This window comes from Triplophysa rosa, linkage group LG3, assembly GCF_024868665.1.
Source record: "Triplophysa rosa linkage group LG3, Trosa_1v2, whole genome shotgun sequence".
Classification (NCBI taxonomy): Eukaryota; Metazoa; Chordata; class Actinopteri; order Cypriniformes; family Nemacheilidae; genus Triplophysa; species Triplophysa rosa.
The window spans coordinates 1,460,994-1,479,369 of NC_079892.1; the positions used below are offsets into that span (position 1 = coordinate 1,460,994).

Here is an 18,376-nt window from a genome sequence, read left to right on the forward strand (position 1 = left end):
TGTGAGTGCACATTTTGTTGTGGTGTGACCTGTTTTCATTACTGTACAGAACACGCTAATAACTGCACAAAGTATGTGCGTCCCGTGAGCTACAGTGACCGGCCCGGTCATTCATAGACAACTTGATTTTCCATCCCGCGGTGCTACTTTCCCACCGTTTTTCTGTGTAAACACGCGCTAGACGGACAGGTTTCAACTGGCCCGCATCTCCTGCAGCGCCTCGCGCATAAAAGCGCTAGTGTTCGCGCTGCCAGCAGTGCTTTGGGAGCGCGCGGCTGAACAGCAGCTGAGCTGACAGTACCACAAGTACAGTATAGCAACTTCAAGTTCACATTATGTTCTTTTAAATACCTCACAGGCAAACCTCTTAAAAAACGGATAATCTGTCTCTTACTTATGTGCAATGTAAGCATAAAACCAAAGAGTTTCGATATTTTTCATTTGAAGCATGTGGAAATGCGCTGCGTGATATCACTGCGCCTGCTGCGGCCATGTTACAGCAGCAAACTTCCTTGATTATTACGCCGGAATGGGAGTATAGTTCCTAATCATATCGACCTAGAAAATCGCAACTTTTCATTTTTCCGCCGGTCTTAGCACACGATATAACTACAGAAGAGTCCGGTTTTAGATAGGAAAAATATCAAAACTCTTTGGTCATTTTTGAACGCGATGCTACTGGTCTAATTGGATTCAATGATCTATGCTAAGCTATGCTAAAAGTGCTATCGCCAGACCCGGAGATCGGTCGAATAGATTCCAAAATGGTAAAACTCAACTTATTAACTCTGGGGGAGTTGGAGAATGAGCCTATTTCCAAAAAAAGTGGAGTGTTCCTTTAAATGGAGAAAGACAGTAGACGATTTCATCAGAAACAAAGACAAAACACTTTTGTGTTTTCACTGCAACAGATTGGACAGACTGCTTGAAAAGCTCTCTCTCTCTCTCTCNCCCTCTCTTCCCTCTCTTCTCTCTCTTCCCTCTCTTCTCTCTCTTCCCTCTCTTCTCTCTCTTCCCTCTCTTCCCTCTCTTCTCTCTCTCTCTCTCTTCCCTCTCTTCTCTCTCTTCTCTCTCTTCCCTCTCTTCTCTCTCTTCTCTCTCTTCTCTCTCTTCCCTCTCTCTCTTCTCTCTCTCTCTCTCTCTCTCTCTCTCTCTCTCTCTCTTCTCTCTCTTCCCTCTCTTCCCTCTCTCTTTCTCTCTCTTCTCTCTCTTCCCTCTCTCTCTTCTCTCTCTCTCAGAGAGAGAGAGAGAGAGAGAGAGAGAGAGAGAGAGAGAGAGAGAGAGAGAGAGAGAGAGAGAGAGAGGCCATGGTAAAACAGACTGACTCATTAGAGCTCTCAGTGAAACTCTAACAGGGCTGTGAAAATTCAAACCTATGTGAGGGACCAGTTGCATTTTCTATCTCTCTCTGTGTATTTGTGTGTTCATGTTTGTATATCCCGGTGGGGACCTAAACCTGAATACACACCAACACATGGGGACTCGTGTCACCGTGGGGACCAAAATTGAGGTCCTCATGGGCACAAAAGCTAATAAATTGTACAGAACAATATTTTTTACAAGTCTAAAAATGCAAAAAGTGTTCTATGATCTTTAGGTTTAGGGATAGGGTTAGGGATAGGGGATAGAATATACAGTTTGTACAGTATAAAAACATTACGCCTATGGACTGTCCCCACGGGGATAGTCAACCAAAGCGTGTGCGTGCGTGCGTGCGTGCGTGCGTGCGTGCGTGTGTGTGTGTGTGTGTGTATGTGTTTGACATAGGGCAGCTAATGAAGGAGTCATTTCATCTGAATATACCCACTGACTCCTGTGTGTCCGTAGATTTCCCATGATGCACTAAAGCACGGATGCATTGATGTGTCTGGAGCCATCGAATGTGGCATCTCCACATACATATGCATTCTTTATTTGTTCACATGACGTACATGTAAATAAATAAAGCTTACTAAATGTAAAAAATGACTTTACATCATCATCTATCGAATGTGGCTCTCTCTCTCTCTCTGTCTGTGGCTTCATCTTGATGTTCTGTTGTGATGTCCTAAACATAACTTCTGTTTTTGAAAAGAGTAACAGGTGGAGATTCTGTGAGCACTCATCTTGCATTGGGATGCTTGGGAACCATTAAACCGTGACAAATGTATTTCTTTTCAGCGTCTGTGTGTGATTTTACGGGTGCAGCGGGCGAACGCATTACAGCACAGCAATAATCAAAGCCAAGAGATGTTTTCTTTGGCAAAGCCTGTTGAATTTCAGCCCGCCGCACCAAAAAGAGAAACAACCGATTTGACGCTGATACACTCGACTAGAATAATGACCGGAGAGTTTGCATTTGAAAAATACGCCAAACGAGAGGATGATATCACACACTGAACGTCTGAAGGAATATTATGAACTTACATGCACGGGTCAGAAGTGCATTGTGGTGATTGAGGTTATTTGCATGATTATGTGAAATCGTTGGCCAAACGCATCTGTTATGAATGAAGCTCTATCTGATCTCACTAAACACTGTTGGCTCGACGTTCTCTAACAAAAATATGTTTCAGGAACGTTTGCTTTTAACTATATTCCCGTTAAGTTATGGAAATGTTTGAATGATGATTCTTACGCTAATAGCGGAAGAATGATGTTTTAAGAACATTTTTACAACTTGTAGCAATGACATATAATGTTCTTTATCTAATGTTCTCTTTTGATGTTACTGCAAGAACATGTATTGATTACTTTGAGAAAACTTTAAGAGAACGTTTCAAAAGTCCCGTGTTGCAGTACAGAAAGGTTTTTAAAGAAAAAACTTTATTGGCATGCTCTCCAAAAAAGCTTTTCTTACTTAGTATTTTTGTCTAAAAGTACTTAAATCAATATACATTTATCTTGTTTTTCTGGAGAAAAAACCCCCAAGATAAATAAAATTAAAAAATAATTCAAATTAAGTCAATTTCTGTCTACAACCTGTTGTTTAAAAACGTCTTGTTTTATGTAAACAAAATTCAGTGGGCTAAGAAAAAAACTTAATTCAAGTTTCATCGTAATTTAATAAACTTCATCGTAATTATTCATCGTAATTTAAAAATGTAATTTAATACATTTTTCTCATCCCACTGGCAGAATTTTTAAGTATAAACTGACTTTTTTTTCAGAAAAACAATAATATCTTATATCATTTTGCATGTCAGGTAAATGTATTTTGATTTAAGAATTGTGTTACTTTATTACTGGAAAACAAGACACAAATATTAGCGCAGAATTAAAGTGAAATGAAAAGATGGAATTAAAATGTGTTCAAAAATGTTGACAAATTTAAATAGCAGAATAAAGAACTATTGTCTCTCTCTCTCTCTGTCTCTCTCTCTCTCTCTCTCTCTCTCTCTCTCTCTCTCTCTCTCTCTCACGTCCTCTCTCTGTCTCTTCTCTTCCTCTTCTCCTCTCTCTTTCTTCTCTCTCTTTCTCTCCTCTTTCTCCATTCTCTCTATCTTTTGCTCTTTGTCCACTGCAAGATGTTTCTAGGTCTTATTCTTACTGGTATTGTTGCTATTTCTGATCTGTTTAGTCTATAGCTTGTTAGTTTGTCACTTATGGCTCTTATTTATTCTATATTAAGTTTGTGTATCTAATCCTCACTCATTGACGTCACATCAGGACTAGATGAAATTTACAGAAATGCTTGTCTCTTCTGTGTTTGTCTATTCTTTAGTCTCTCTAGTATATTGCAAAGATATCTGCTTATGATAATTAAAAATAATGATTAAAATGTAATATTAAAATATTGGCGTTAATATTAATTTTATGTAGTAGGCCTATATAATCAGATACAAAGTAACTAAGTAACTAGCTACTTGAGTAGTTTTTTCATTGCATACTTTTTTACTTTTACTCAAGTAATTTTTTAATAGTGACTTTTACTTTTACTTGAGTAACAATTTCTCTAGTTACTTGTACTTTTACTTGAGTAAAGATTTTGGCTACTCTACCCACCTCTGCGCAGAATTGATATTAAGCTAAATGTAAACATGTAAAGGGATTGTAAGATGGGACACATGAACCGAGAGGAATAACAAACAATCGACCACATCACAGAATTCGAATCAACAGAGAGCTTTCTCTGAGACCATCTGCACCGATCAGACGCTCACCTGGTTGTCTTGGAGACTGGAGGTTTGGGAGAGGCGGTGGAGATGGGCTTGGTGGTGGATGCAGAGGCGGGTCTTGGAGCAGGAGCTGAAATGAGAGGTGATGGAAAGCGTTCAACATCAGGTCAAACAGTGAAACGCTCGACTGAATGTGAAACACGAGCGATAACTGACAAACCTGATGTTTTTGGGTTGGATTTCAGACTGCTCGCTGAAGCCGCAGGGGTTTTCTTCACTCCGTTAGCTGGAGCCGCCGCAGGTTTCTTCTCGGTCGTCTTCACTGAGGTCCTGGTGGTGGGTACAGCAGTAGAGCCGAGTGTTTTTTTAGGAGCGGCACTCGTCAAGGTCTTCTTCTCAAGCCCGGCTGTGGTGGTCTTTTTGGCGACACCGTTGGCTTGCGTCTTCTGCGTGCCATTGGTCAAACGGCTTTGGGCGGTGGTGGGACGGGAGCTGGTGGTAGACGTCTTGGTACCAGTGGTAGACGTCTTGGTACCAGCGGTGGACGTCTTTGTTTTGGTAGGAGCTTTTGTCTTAGTTTTGGGATCTGCGGACTTCTCCTTCCCAGTCTTGTCATTTGCTGATAGCGCCTCCGCTGGCTGTGGTTCGGCTTCTGATTGCGTGCCGGGCAAGGCCTGGTCTTGAGCTCCACCCGCTGGCACCACCTCGATCTCAGGACCTGCGTTCAACGCTTCCATCGGCTCCACTGTTGCCACGTCAACACCATCCGGTTTCATCTCGTCTTAGTCCTGCTGGCCCGTCTTAAGAATAGAGGAATGAGGAACCGAGGACGGCTATCAGACAGCTACGGTGACTGATCTGAAAACAAAAACCAGAGAGTTTCAAAAGAGTTCTGTCAGGTTTACTACAGTCAAAAATTATTGACAATTAGCATTTAGTCTAGATTGGCGGTATGGTTCTGTTCTGGGCAAAACTCAAAGCAGCGAACAAGCAGATGTCATTAGTTCTTCATTAACACATCATTAAAATGTAGTTGAGACTTATGAAAAGGAATAACAGAAGTGGAGTCCTGATTGTAAATGTGAGGTGGAGCTGGGGATGGAGGAGGGTAATTTGCTCCTGAGCAACGCGATACGATGCTATTAGCTGACTGAATTTTAAAACGGAAGCTGTGATTGCGTCATATTTCTAAAGGTAAAGGAGGATCAGCTGATGCGAGCTTGACTCACGTGACGCTATAAGCTAGATTTGTAGTCTGATCCGAGACACGCAATAAACAACGAGTCTGAGCAAGAGAGAATTCCAGCAGACGAACCCAAGAGAACAATCAGATAAAGTTGAGAAAGAATGCAAAAACATAGTGGAACAAAACAACGGCCGATTCAGTGCTTATGAAGACTGCTGTTGCGAGACTACAGATGCAAGACATCCGTCATATTTCATGTGTAAAATGTTTCTGGGTTTTCTTTAACAGGCATTTCTGATTGCTGACTACTCGCGAAGCAGCGCTGCCAGATGCATTACCCACAAAGCCTTGCTGAAGCAGATGTTGTTCGCATGATTTAAGCGCAGCGGCTCCTCAGTAAAGTTTATCCCGTCAGAGGCCAACAAGAGGAAACGCTTTGGCTCAAGGGATCATGGGAAAATAACAAACACTGAAATCAGACACACTCTATTGTCCATTCAACATCTCTGAACATCTCATCATCCAGACCGTTTCTTTATAACATTCACATTCAACCTCTACACTCAACAAAGTCAAAAAGGGACAAAGCCCAGCGGTTGGGTTTGTCTCTTTTTGAGCCAACCGTGGATTAAAAACAAATTTTGAAGAGTGCACCCCCCCTCTCTCGTTCTGTCCATTACTCAGCTAGTTCTCACACAGATGGTCCAGACAGCTGACCATCCTCAATGAGAATAAGAAACTGGGGGAGGGGACGGAGAAAGGATTTGGGGGGTCTGAACGGTGGCCAAGTCAAAGAAGCCCATCCCCGTGTGTCTATGATACTCTGCTCTTTAGATTTGACTCAGTTCCTTCCTTCAACATACATCTGTGAGACACTTTGTGTGTGCTTGTTACGTCATCTGCCGCCCAAAAAATAAGAATCTGACACTTAGAAAGTAAACACACAACTTTCTACAGTAAGCCAAACGTTTTGTGTTATTACAGTATTCATTCATGTTTGCAGCACAACACAGAATAATAGTGAGGGTTCGAGGTTTGGTCAAACATTAAGAATGAGCTATAGTAATAGAAATGCTTGACTTTGCAAATTCTTTTTATTGTATTTTTCCTCATGTTTGTTCGGCAGAGTAAAGGTCCTATAAAGCACTATAGAAATACATTTCAATTGAATTGAACACTATACACTAGCAAAAGCTAAATGCAGCAATAAATCATCACCTAAAACTGAAGAATTAGTTCTAAATGAAGTGAGTAATAAACAGGAGCACATGCTGCATCACCTCTCAGTATTCTCAGAGCTCCAGGGCTGAAAACACATCTCTGTACATCACATCTCTCTATTTTAAAACTGCTTATAAATAAAGAGTCTGTTGTGTCCACTCGACCCCTCCTGACTTCCTCCTGTTCTCATCTTCTGATCCTGATTGTGTTCGTGTGCTGGAGAGAATGTCAGGTGCTGGACATCATCATCATCATCACCTGACCTCATGACATTAATCATTTCCTCTAAACATAAACAACAGTGACCTCAGAGGTCAGAGACCCATCGGGGTCCATCTCATCTGACCTCTTTGACCTTTACAGTGTGTCTGGTGTTGACAAACACATTCCTGTAAACAAGCAGTGTTGGGCAAGTTACTCAGAAAAAGTAATGAATTACTAGTTACTAATTACATATCCAATAGTGTAATTAGTAACACTTACTTTACTTTTTCAAGGGGAAAGTAATTACATTACAGTAACTAATTACTTAGTAACTAGTTATGAATTATTCACCCTCAAGTTGTTCCAAACCTGTATAAACACTGTTGTTCTGTTGAACACAAAGAAAGATATTTGGAAGAATGTTAGCAACTGAGATTTCTGGGACTACCATTGTAGAAAAAAATTATTGTATGTTTTTTTGTTCTCTTAAACACATAATTAGATATTTTGAAGAATTTATTGAAGCAAACAGTTCTGGGGCACCTTCGACTACCATTTTAATTTTTCAATGGGGTCCCAGAAATGTCAGTTGCTAACATTTTTCCAAATATCTTTCTTTGTGTTCAACAGGACAAAGACATTTATACAGGTTTGGAACAACTTGAGGGTGAATAATTCATGACTGAAGTTTCCTTTTAGAGTGGAGTATCCCTTTAAATAAACGGTCGAGCCTGCCCTCCCTCATTCTCAGGGATATATCTGCTCACTCCTCACATCATCCAATTATTCTAACCAATCCTGAGGCAGAAGCTGTCACGCTCATGAAGGGATGACTCGGCTCTTAACAGCGGCCAGGAGAGAAGCGCTCATCCTCTAAAGACCCACATATGACATAAACAAACAGGCACATACGCAGACACATTCCAGAAGCATTATTTTGGCAGGTCCCCAGCGACAGCCAATCAGAGTGCTTAAATGGTCCCAGGCACAGAACTGCCGATCCGCCTCACGTTAATCAGGTCAGAGACGCATTGTAACGACGAAATGCACTTTGGCCTCTTTATATCTGAGGGCAACACAACACACACACACACACACAAACACATTTATAAGAGTTGTGTTGTGAATTAAAGGAATAGTTCAGACAAAAATGAGAATTCTTTCATGATTTCCTCAGTTAAACTTGTATGAGTTTCTTTCTTCTTCAGAACCCAAAAGAGACATTTTGAAGAATGTTGATAATCAAACAGCACTGAACTCCACTGAACACAGAGCCACTGAGACATTTTTCAAAATATCTTTTTTTGTGTTCCACATGAAGAAAGACTCACATACAGACAACCACATACGAGAGAATAAATGATGAGAACAGCAGGACCTCCATCTCAGCCTCAGCAACTTGGGCTCAAAACAACATTATTAATAAATGGCAAACAAGAAAACAAGCGGCACACTCAGTACGCACTAACACTCTGTGTGAATAGCTCACTACGGGAGACGAGGCCGACCCGATTTGTCCCCTAAATAACTGTGAATGGCGGAAGTGTTCTAGAAGAAAGCAGAGATTAGTGTAGCACAGAGATGCCGCAGATATTGTGTGGCTTCTGCTCTGTGACGGCGCTGTCCGCCTCTGATTTGGCGATGGGTCAGAGGACTGTTTGAAAGCTTCACACAGAATCATCATGTCATTTGTCACAGTTTGACATTACACACATCACGCTTGTCCGGCCAACACTTGCTGGCGGTCATCTCTGACTGTTGAGAATAAAGATGCTGTATTAGCACCCCCCCCATGTGCTTGTGTCCTCCGGAGGCTGCAGAAGTGCACCGACACCCACCCTCAGCGTAAAACGAGGGAACACTGAATCCATTCAGACACGAGCTAACAGAGGCACCGAGACCCCTCGGCGGGGAGGAGGATGGGGGTGACGAGGGGGAGCGGCCCGAGTGAGAAACACATCACTGTTCTGCTCTGAAGTGTTAAAGGTCGAGGAGTTCGAGTACAAACCGCCATTAAAGTCACCAAGCATGCTCTACATCCACAGAAACTCACATCCATTACAAACCACAGACGACGACTATAAAATAAACATCAATCATGATTAAGTCTGTTTTAATGGATAGCCGTTCTCTCTCTGGATTATTTAAAGGCCACATCCACACGGAGCCAGAGATTTCCCTCAACAATCTTTTTTTCCTTTTCACACCGTCGTCTCAAGAAATATCTGCGTACACACGGAACCACTGAAACCGACTCAAAACCATGTAGCGTACACGCCAAATCAGTGTGCGGCGCTGTAATTCTGCCGTAGAGATGCACTAAAAACAGAAAAGAAGATTTGGAGCATGCGCATAAAAGATGACATCATGGTTTTGGAAAATATACGGATCGGCTGTACACACGAAAACGCAAGGATGGCGTTTTCAGATTTATCCACTCCGGGACCCGCCCAGCATCCCAATCCGCACACTATCCGTCCTAAATAGTATTCAAAAGTAGAACTAGTATGTCCCAAATCGTAGTATATTGAAAAGAGTATTCCAAAGATTCCCGGGTGGTCGACTACTTCCGGAAGAAATTAGAAGTGCAGAATGATGCACACTCCGACGGCTGATATTACCCACAACTCACAGCGAGGAGGCGGAGTTAAGTGAATGAACAAATGAAAGTATACAGTAAACATTACATAGGAAATGATGAATGAATTAATACCTTAATGGAAAGAAGAGCTATATTTGATGTGTGTGACAGCTATTGGCCACAATGTTGTCTAGGCAACAACGCCCACTTCCGCTTCCTGTAAGAATGTCCCAGTGTGTGCGATCTCTTTTGCCGTGCACTCAAAAGTGCCTACTACTCCAACACAAAAACACTACCTCCTATTAGGGCTAGGCGAATTGGAACGCAGGGTCGGTTTTAGAAAATAGCGGTTTCAGGCTCCCAAAACGCCGGATTCGTCTGGACGAAACGCCGATACGATAAAAAAAAACACGTTTCCGAAAGAGTTTGATTCTATCTTTAAATGCCAACAAGTGCTTGAACAGCAGACTAACTAAAAGAGAACAATCATGGATGAGATCTCAATTATATCTCCTAGATGTCAAAAAGATCAAATGGAAACTTTTGCTGAAGTCTCATCTGCGTCTCAGATATTTCTCTTGAGAAAAAGAGTCATAAATGTCATAAATGTGTCTATCATTAAGAAGACAACTGAGCTCAGATTTCTCTCGTCTGCAATCAAAAGTCAATATTATTGAAGATCTCGATATGAACTCAAACATTTCTCATCAAATTTACCCAAATCCAGATTATTTCACCTCTACAATCTACATTCATTTACACCTCCAGACTCAACATGTGTTTCAACAATTACACTCTCATTTGTTTTTATTTCAGGAGAAACATCTGAGACTAGTTTGACACCTAAACGAGACACAACTGAGAACTCATAAGCTATGACAGCCCTGATAGCACACATACATCTGGTTTACGTCTATTTGACGTCTGCATTTAAATCTGCAAGACATCTACAATACATAGTTTGCTCATCTGCAATACGTCTCGGAGATGTCTGCTGTCAGACGTCAAATAGAAATCTAGAAGATGTCTGTAAGATGTTTATGATTTAGAATGGATGTACAACAGCTCTTTCTAAGATGTTTAGCAGATGTTTTTAAGCAGCAGATCTCCAGATCTTTAGCAGAAGTATTACAGACGTTCAGACGTCTCCAAGACGTATTGCAGATGAGCAAACTATGTATTAAAGATGTATTGCAGATGTAAATGCAGACGTAAAATAGACGTAAACCAGATGGATTGTGCTATCTGGGAGAGAAACCGCTGAGCTATAACATTTCCTCATGGGAAGCATTACAGACATTTACTCAAGAAAAGTGAAGCGCTGTATGTTCATGCTAACTTTACTGAACCGTCCAGTGTCTATTAGACATCATTCAATTTAAAGTCTCAGATTCAGTCCATTATCTATTCACCGATCGTCCATCATAAGTTCATGAATCGCCGCTGGTGTCCATAACACAAATAAAATGACACAACAGAACGCGAGAGGGACCGCGTCTCCGTGCGGATACTGTTCGTCTCTTTCTCTTCTGATCAAGTGACTTTCTGAACGCTCTTGACTGAGTCCATTATTCAGCACACACGCGCTGAGATGAAGTCGTTCAGCCCGTGGCACACTATAGTCACCAAAGAAGGGATTGTTGGGCGGTCGACCCTCGCGGCCGCTGGAGGGACGCACATGACAGAACCGCCGCTGTCTGAGCAGACAAAAGACGTTTCACTGCCCCCGTCATCGAGATTACAGCACATTCCCAAAAACACCCTCGGAAAACGCACGGCCCAACACACAAAAACAAACTCGGGCACACATTCTGTAGGGCACAGCAGTGAGACGAGAGGAAGGGGATGTAGAGACGCTCGGGTAGAGAAAAAGACTTAAAGGGGAAGTCAGAAACAAAACAACGCCCGTCTGAAGTACACCAAGATGGATAGTGGGCTTTTGTTTTCTGAGGCGTCGACAGCTCGCAGCAGATATCTGGACCGAATCCAGGTGAAGAAGTGTAATCCCTGTGTACCTTGAAGAAGATTAACACGTGTTTTCTGGAACATAAGACACTCAAGTTTAGTAGGTTACACAGAAACACACGCATCTTAAAGGGACAGTTCACCTAAAAATACAAATTCGGTCATCCTCTACTAATCGGTCCCACATGTCATGTCAAACCCACGTGAGTTTCTTTCTTCGTTGGAAAATCAGATGAAGAACGTATGTTGAAGAATGTTGATAATCAAACAACACTGAACTCCATTAACTTCTGAACACAAAACCACTTAGACATTACTCAAAACATCTTCCGTTGCGTTCCACTGAAGAAAGAACTCACATACAGGTTTACAATACACAACCTCAAAAAAGAAAAGTGTCAGTGGTATCACCCGGTTTACATTTGGAAACATCANCTCTCTCTCTCTCTCTCTCTCTGTCTCTCTGTCTCTCTCTCTCTCTCTCTCTCTCTCTCTCTCTCTCTCTCTCTCTCTCTCTCTCTCTCTCTCTCTCTCTCTCTCTCTCTCTCTCTCTCTCTCTCTCTCACTCTCTCTCTCTCTCTCTCTCTCTCTCTCTCTCTCTCACTCTGTGCTGTAAATCTGATCATGTCTGTGTGAGAGTGAGTCAGTTGGAGGTGAGCTGAAAGACAACACACACACACACACGCACGCACACACGCAAACACACACGCGCACGGATGCATACACAGACCCTCAGGGTCAGTGAGTGGGGTCCACAGAAACAGGTGCAAGCCGCACTGCTCTCTCACCCCCCCTTTGTGTTTATTTGTCCCTCTTCATTGCACATGCTCAAAAGGGTAAACGTCCATTCTCGCGTCAGGTTACACTGCCTTCGCCTTGAACCCCCGTGGCGTGCCATTCCGGTCGCACTCTGCCACTCCCGAACTGCCACTCTGTCGGCCCTGCCGACAGACCCACCCCGAATGCCCCCTTCTGCCCCCTACAAACCTCCTTTCCACCTGCTTTAACCCTCTACAGCGACATCGACATGAGCTTGATACGGTTTATCACAGCCGATCGAGACGCAGACGCACGATGACAGACGCAACACATGCTCTCGCATCTTAATCGTCCCTTATCACGCCGCACCTGTGCAACATTACGTCATCTTATTCTTGCCTTAAGAAGATGGACATTTATAGTAATAGAGACACACACACACACATTAACTTGACTATTTATAGTAAGGGTTGCATACACAGACTAGACCATAAGAATGAAAAATTATAGATGATCTCGTTAATATATAAATTATTTTTCCGGACATCGTAAATGCAGAGCGAATGGAAACTTTTGCTGAAGTCTCATCTGCGTCTCAGATATTTCTCTTGAGAAAAAGAGTCATAAATGTCATAAATGTGTCTATCATTAAGAAGACAACTGAGCTCAGATTTCTCTCGTCTGCAATCAAAAGTCAATATTATTGAAGATCTCGATATGAACTCAAACATTTCTCATCAAATTTACCCAAATCCAGATTATTTCACCTCTACAATCTACATTCATTTACACCTCCAGACTCAACATGTGTTTCAACAATTACACTCTCATTTGTTTTTATTTCAGGAGAAACATCTGAGACTAGTTTGACACCTAAACGAGACACAACTGAGAACTCCATCAAATCTCCTGAGCCATAAAACAGCAACCTGTGAGCAACAACATCTTCCTCAGACTGGGGAGCGTTCAGGGAAACCTGTCTGAGACTGGTGCACATGAGAGGCAGAGAGGTGAAATGGGAGGGGCTTACCGTACATCTTGCCCTCATCTGATAGGATGATCTTGCGTCGGCCGCAGGGCGGATAGATGGCCAGCGCTTCCTGAAAGCTCTGCTCGATGTCTGGACTCCACACGCCCTCGGCATCGCTCTCCAGAGGTTTGTCCAATTCCTCGCTCAGCTCTTCACTAGCACCCCCTGGAGAGGGCGCTGATACCCAATCGGACGACAGGGTGATGGCGAGAGGGAGCGCAAAACGCCCCGGAGATATGGGTGGTGGGGAGGCGCAGGATGGGTAGATGAGAGGACTGGTGAGAAAAACCTGCAGAGAGAAAAGACAGCTGTAATCTATCAGCTGCACACCCTCAGAAACAAACTACTGCCTTAATCTCTTAAAGTATAAACACCAAATTAACTGAAATATAAACAATTAAATGTATTTATAATTGTTTATATTTCAGTTAATTTGGTATTTATACTTTATTTTTTATTTAGCACGTATTTTAATTTCACTTTAATGTTTGTACTTATTGTACAGTATGTCTCGATGTTATATGTTCAATGCTTTGGCAATATTGTAAGAATACATTCGCAATAATGGCAATAGAGTATCTTGAAATTGAAAAATCAGCAGATTGTGCAAATTTAGTTACTTATTTAACAAAATTTAGTTACTTTTTAAAAGTTTATTTAACTGAGTACACATTGTGAGACTATCCATAACATCAATGCTAGTTTTCACTTTAACAAATGCCTGTCCTCTGATATACAAAGCTAAAACCCATTGAACAAAAATGTTATGTAAAAAGTTACGTAAACGTTTCTAACGCTTCACCAACCCTGTAAGATCAACGTCTTTGTTACCAACGTATTTAAAATGTTTAGTAATGACAATACTTTTAACATTAAATTAATGTTAAAGTCGTGAACCGGAAGTTGTGATCGTTTTTACTTCCATATTCAGACACATTTCCGAGTGAAAACGAATTTCAAAGGAGAAAATTAGTGGGCGTGGCAAGCGTTTTTCCCTGCTATTTGATTGGATGTGCAAAAACAGCCGTTGCATTTTGAAATGAAACTGGCAGCAGACTGACAGTTGAAGGGGAGGAGTTAACGGATGCTCCGCCCAAGCCGTCTGATTTACGTCATTTCAGATGGATCGTCATTTCAGGGCGGACGTGCATTTTTGGATTTTAACTGAAGATTATGAGGGCACGTGAATTTTAAAAAGAGAACGACTCACATTGATAAACTATTTATTATAAACGCTGCAATATTTCATGAAAAAATAAGAATTGTCATTTTAATTTCACTGGGACTTTAACTTTAAGAGACCTTTTGGAGAAAGTTAGCCAGAGTTCTGCGAATGTTCTCCGTATGCAATTACATCACGACGAGTGCCATGTAGAGTTTTAAGTGGAGTGATAAATCCAGGCAATGGTTTTCGCCTATGCGGTTCCAGGCGAGGTAACATCATCATGTGAATGAAACAGCGGAGGATCATGGGAGAGGTCCCCAGACTCTATAATCCTACTTGGAATAAGCATCTTGGTTCACATTAGGAGTGAAATCCCGTCTGTCACCACGTAAACAGAACCAGAGGCGTCCTGCAGCCAGACGGGTTATTTTAAGATGTCTCGAATCGATCCGAGCACGGCTCCCACAAAACACTTTATTTCTGAACCTTTACATTTATACAAGCGACATTCAACATGCATTTAAGCTATGCAATTCATCAATGTGGTTTTTTAAAAACATGAACAGATTTTGGGAATCTGTGTGCGCGTGTGAGTTAGGAGCTGCTGAGCAGCGCTGTGTCATTGTAACATGTGACTCAATCAAACCATTTCCTTTTGACTTCACCGATTCTACACAAACTTCCTGTACAAAACTCTTTGACACACACACACGCACGCACGCACGCACGCACGCACACACACACACACACACACACACACACACTGACCGGACCTTAATGTCCTTGAATGTAACAGATGTTTGGTACAAAACTTTCTTTTAAAGACACAATATATCACAAACTGCACAAATTTTAAACACATTTGTGAGAAATATGAGATATAACTGTCTAGTAAACACTGTGACAGAAAGCAACACTTGTTAAATCAACTGTATAATTCACGTAAACTCAACCCGACAGAAGTGTAAAAATAATAAAAATACTGTTGTGAGACAAAAAGAAATCCACAGTCATTGTCATACACACAAACGCACGCGCGCGCACACATTTACAAATATAATTTTGAAACACATTGACATTGAAACAATTACATACAGAACAAACACACAACATCACAACACACCAACACGCATTTAAACACAACTCATAAGATGAGTTCTCATCAACGTCTCAGTTATTTCTCATAGACATCAGTCTCCTGGAACATTTTGCGTAAGTCTCATTTGGGTCTCAGATATTTCTCTTGAGAAAACGAGTCAGAAATCTCATACATGTCTCTGTCATTAGAGCTTCAACAAAGTGTCGAACTGAGCTCGGGTTTGTCTCGTATCAAAAGTCAATATTATTGAAGATCTCAATATCAACTCAAACGTTTCTCATCACATTTACTCAAATGCAGATTATTTGACATTCATTTTACACCTCCAGACCCTTCATGTGTTTCAACACTCTCGTTTGATTCTGTTTTCTATGAAAGAGCAACATCTAAACAATAACGTGTTCGTCTGGGTAAAATCTGTATTAATGTGGATAGGAATGACGCGGTCACACGCACACACGCACGCACACACACACACACGTTCAGTGTATTTGTTTGTTATGGGGTGTGTTTATTCTTGAAGTCTGATAAAGAGTTCGTGACACGCGGCGAGCGTCTCGTCTCTAATCACAGCGTGTTAATGTGATAATAGCAGTAAAACAACATCACCGCCTTCAAGTTTATAAACATCTCTAACCACGCAGACATACAGTAATCCTAATATCACATGATGGTTTACATGCAGATCTGTTACAGAATTATTATTAGAAATCAAATGTTTTTGGAAACGTGATTGTCATGGCTGTACTTCGATGAGAAATGCTTTCGGATGTTAGGTCACAGACGGCACAGCGCTCCTGAGGGTCAGTTCTGCTGGAATGTGTTCAGGAAGTGGGTTAGTAAATCCTCACAGAAATGTTAAACAGTAACAAGCCGTGACTTAATACAATATTCTCATCTACACGACATGCGAGATGTTCCATCAGTCACAAAATTAAAATGAGTTCAGTTTGTTTTTGCAAACACATGCTATAGTGCCACGTCTATAAGAAAATAAAACATGGTAATATGATGGGACCTTTTAAAAAACATGCACATCTTAGCTCTGTGTGTGTCACGCACATTATTACAACTTGTGTGCTTGTATATGAAGCATTTTAATCCAGGATTAACTAGAAGAAACTTGCTGTGTGTGTGTGCGTCAAGTGTGCGTGTGTGTGCGTGTTCCTCGATTCAAATGGTACACAAAACACACTGACCAAAAGACACATATACACGTGAACACACACACAATCAATATCATCTTAGATTTTTGTTAACACATATGATGTCATTGAAACCTCTCTGAAGGAAAATCACAATCAAACTTTCTCTGTTATTCTTCAAATTCTCATAGAAAACAATGTGGATCACAACACCAATGGCCAAGCTTTTGTTCGCTCTCAGAATTGCTTGGACTTCTTTCGCCTGCACAATCGTTTCTTTTCCTAGCCTTGTTAATACTCAGTGAGGTAAAAATATTTAAAAAAAGAAAAGAAAAGAAAAACAGAACTGACAGCATATTTCTCCATCACACCTAACTACAGTATAGACACTGACAGAACAGAACAGATCTTCAAGTGCAAATGTCTTTATAAGCATTTTATTGACAGAAACACGTGGAACAATCAGCAGACAGACCTGAACAGGTGTGCACCGGCTTCATTCTGCAGAATGTTCTGTGCCGCAAACGAACAGCCCAGATTGACCCCCAGAGCTGTCATGAGATCTCCACACTCTTCCCTAAAGATTCTTTGTCAGGCTGTATGGTTCCATAAGGAACCTTTAACATGTACAGAAGCTTCTGTTGCAGTGAAATAGGTTCTACAGACTATAACAATGGCTCCAAACCATGAGAACCGAAAATCTTTGCAAGCCCTCCGATGAAGTTTATTTTTATCAGAATCTCCTAAACATTCTCTCAGACAATCATTCATGTGAGAACCCAGAAACGCTAAACTATAAAACAAAAATAATACCTTTAAGACTTACTAAATATTTTTAAAAACCCTTTTTATGTGGTAAAGAAATAATTTTTGCTATTGAAGTTATAGTAAACAATAGGATAACACGGTTCAATAAATTAATATTAGTTAGCTAGCGGACATAATTTACAAATGAAAATAAAGTTTTACAGCATTTATTGTTCATTTTGATTAATACAAATACGATTGTGCTGTGTTGCTGTTTCTGTTGACAGATCTTCTGAATTTACTGTATGTATTGAATGTTGACATGAAAAATATAAATTAACATTAAGATCGATAAATGCTGTAGAAGTGTTGTTTATTGTTTTTTTATGTTAACTAATGGTGTGGTATGGTAAATTGCTATCAATAACAGTCAGTAATATATTTAGTGATTTAGCCTGGCTGCTAATAAAACAACCCAAAAAGATGAAATCAGTTATCGCTATAAAGTTTTAAATACACTAATAAAATGAACATTTGTAAAGTCTGTTTATTTATTAAATTCACTTTCCCGCTTGCCAGTGACGTGAACTTTCTCCGAAGTTTCCGGCCGGAATAAAGAACGCGGGAATTCGGGGGAAAATTCCAACAATCCCAAATATTCCAAATATTTCATTGTTACATCACAATGTTTTGGTGTGGTGACTGAAACGAGCTCGTGCTGAACTGTTCTGAAGTGAGGAACGCTAGATCAGAAAACCTGTACGAGTTTCTGTGTTTAGGACACCGACTTTTACTTTAAACAAAATATTCAACAAACATCTGACACGCTCTAGAATAATAATCATCATCATCATCATAATAAAGTAAAACACTTACCCGTGTGAGAGCGCGCTGAGGTAACTGAAGGTGTTCTTGGGTAAATCTCTGCTGAGTGACTGGAAGTGTTGGGAAAGCTGGAATTTCAGGAATTGGCTGCAGTATAACGCGGAGAGAGGGGGGGGGAGCGAGGGAGAGAGAGAGTGAGAGAGAGAGAGAGAGAATACGGGTGGTGCGCGAGGGGAGGGTCCGAAGAGGAAAAAGGAAATAAGATTCATGTCCCAGAAAGAGATTCTGATTGACAATAACAGACACTGACTCCAGTTTTGTGTTATTAACAGAGTTAAAACAACCACAACCG

The 18,376-nt window shown here is 41.1% G+C and overlaps 2 protein-coding genes across 2 annotated transcripts in view; both read right to left on the minus strand.

Moving 5' to 3' along the window:
* LOC130552155 (transcriptional enhancer factor TEF-3-like) overlaps positions 1–13,278 on the minus strand; it is a 28,642-nt gene extending 15,364 nt beyond the window's left edge. The window contains exon 1 of the mRNA XM_057330308.1: positions 13,044–13,278. Within this exon, the coding sequence (XP_057186291.1) occupies positions 13,044–13,157 (114 nt within the window). The 5' untranslated portion in view covers positions 13,158–13,278. The remainder of the gene's footprint in view (positions 1–13,043) is intronic.
* Positions 4,124–7,638, minus strand: LOC130552156 (salivary glue protein Sgs-3-like). The gene is made up of 3 exons (XM_057330309.1): positions 7,621–7,638; positions 4,318–4,955; positions 4,124–4,227 (listed from the first exon to the last, which is right to left on the minus strand). Exons 2-3 carry the CDS (start codon positions 4,871–4,873, stop codon positions 4,139–4,141), a joined length of 645 nt encoding a protein of 214 aa, XP_057186292.1. The 5' UTR covers positions 4,874–4,955; positions 7,621–7,638; the 3' UTR covers positions 4,124–4,138.
* Positions 13,279–18,376: the final 5,098 nt, after the last annotated feature.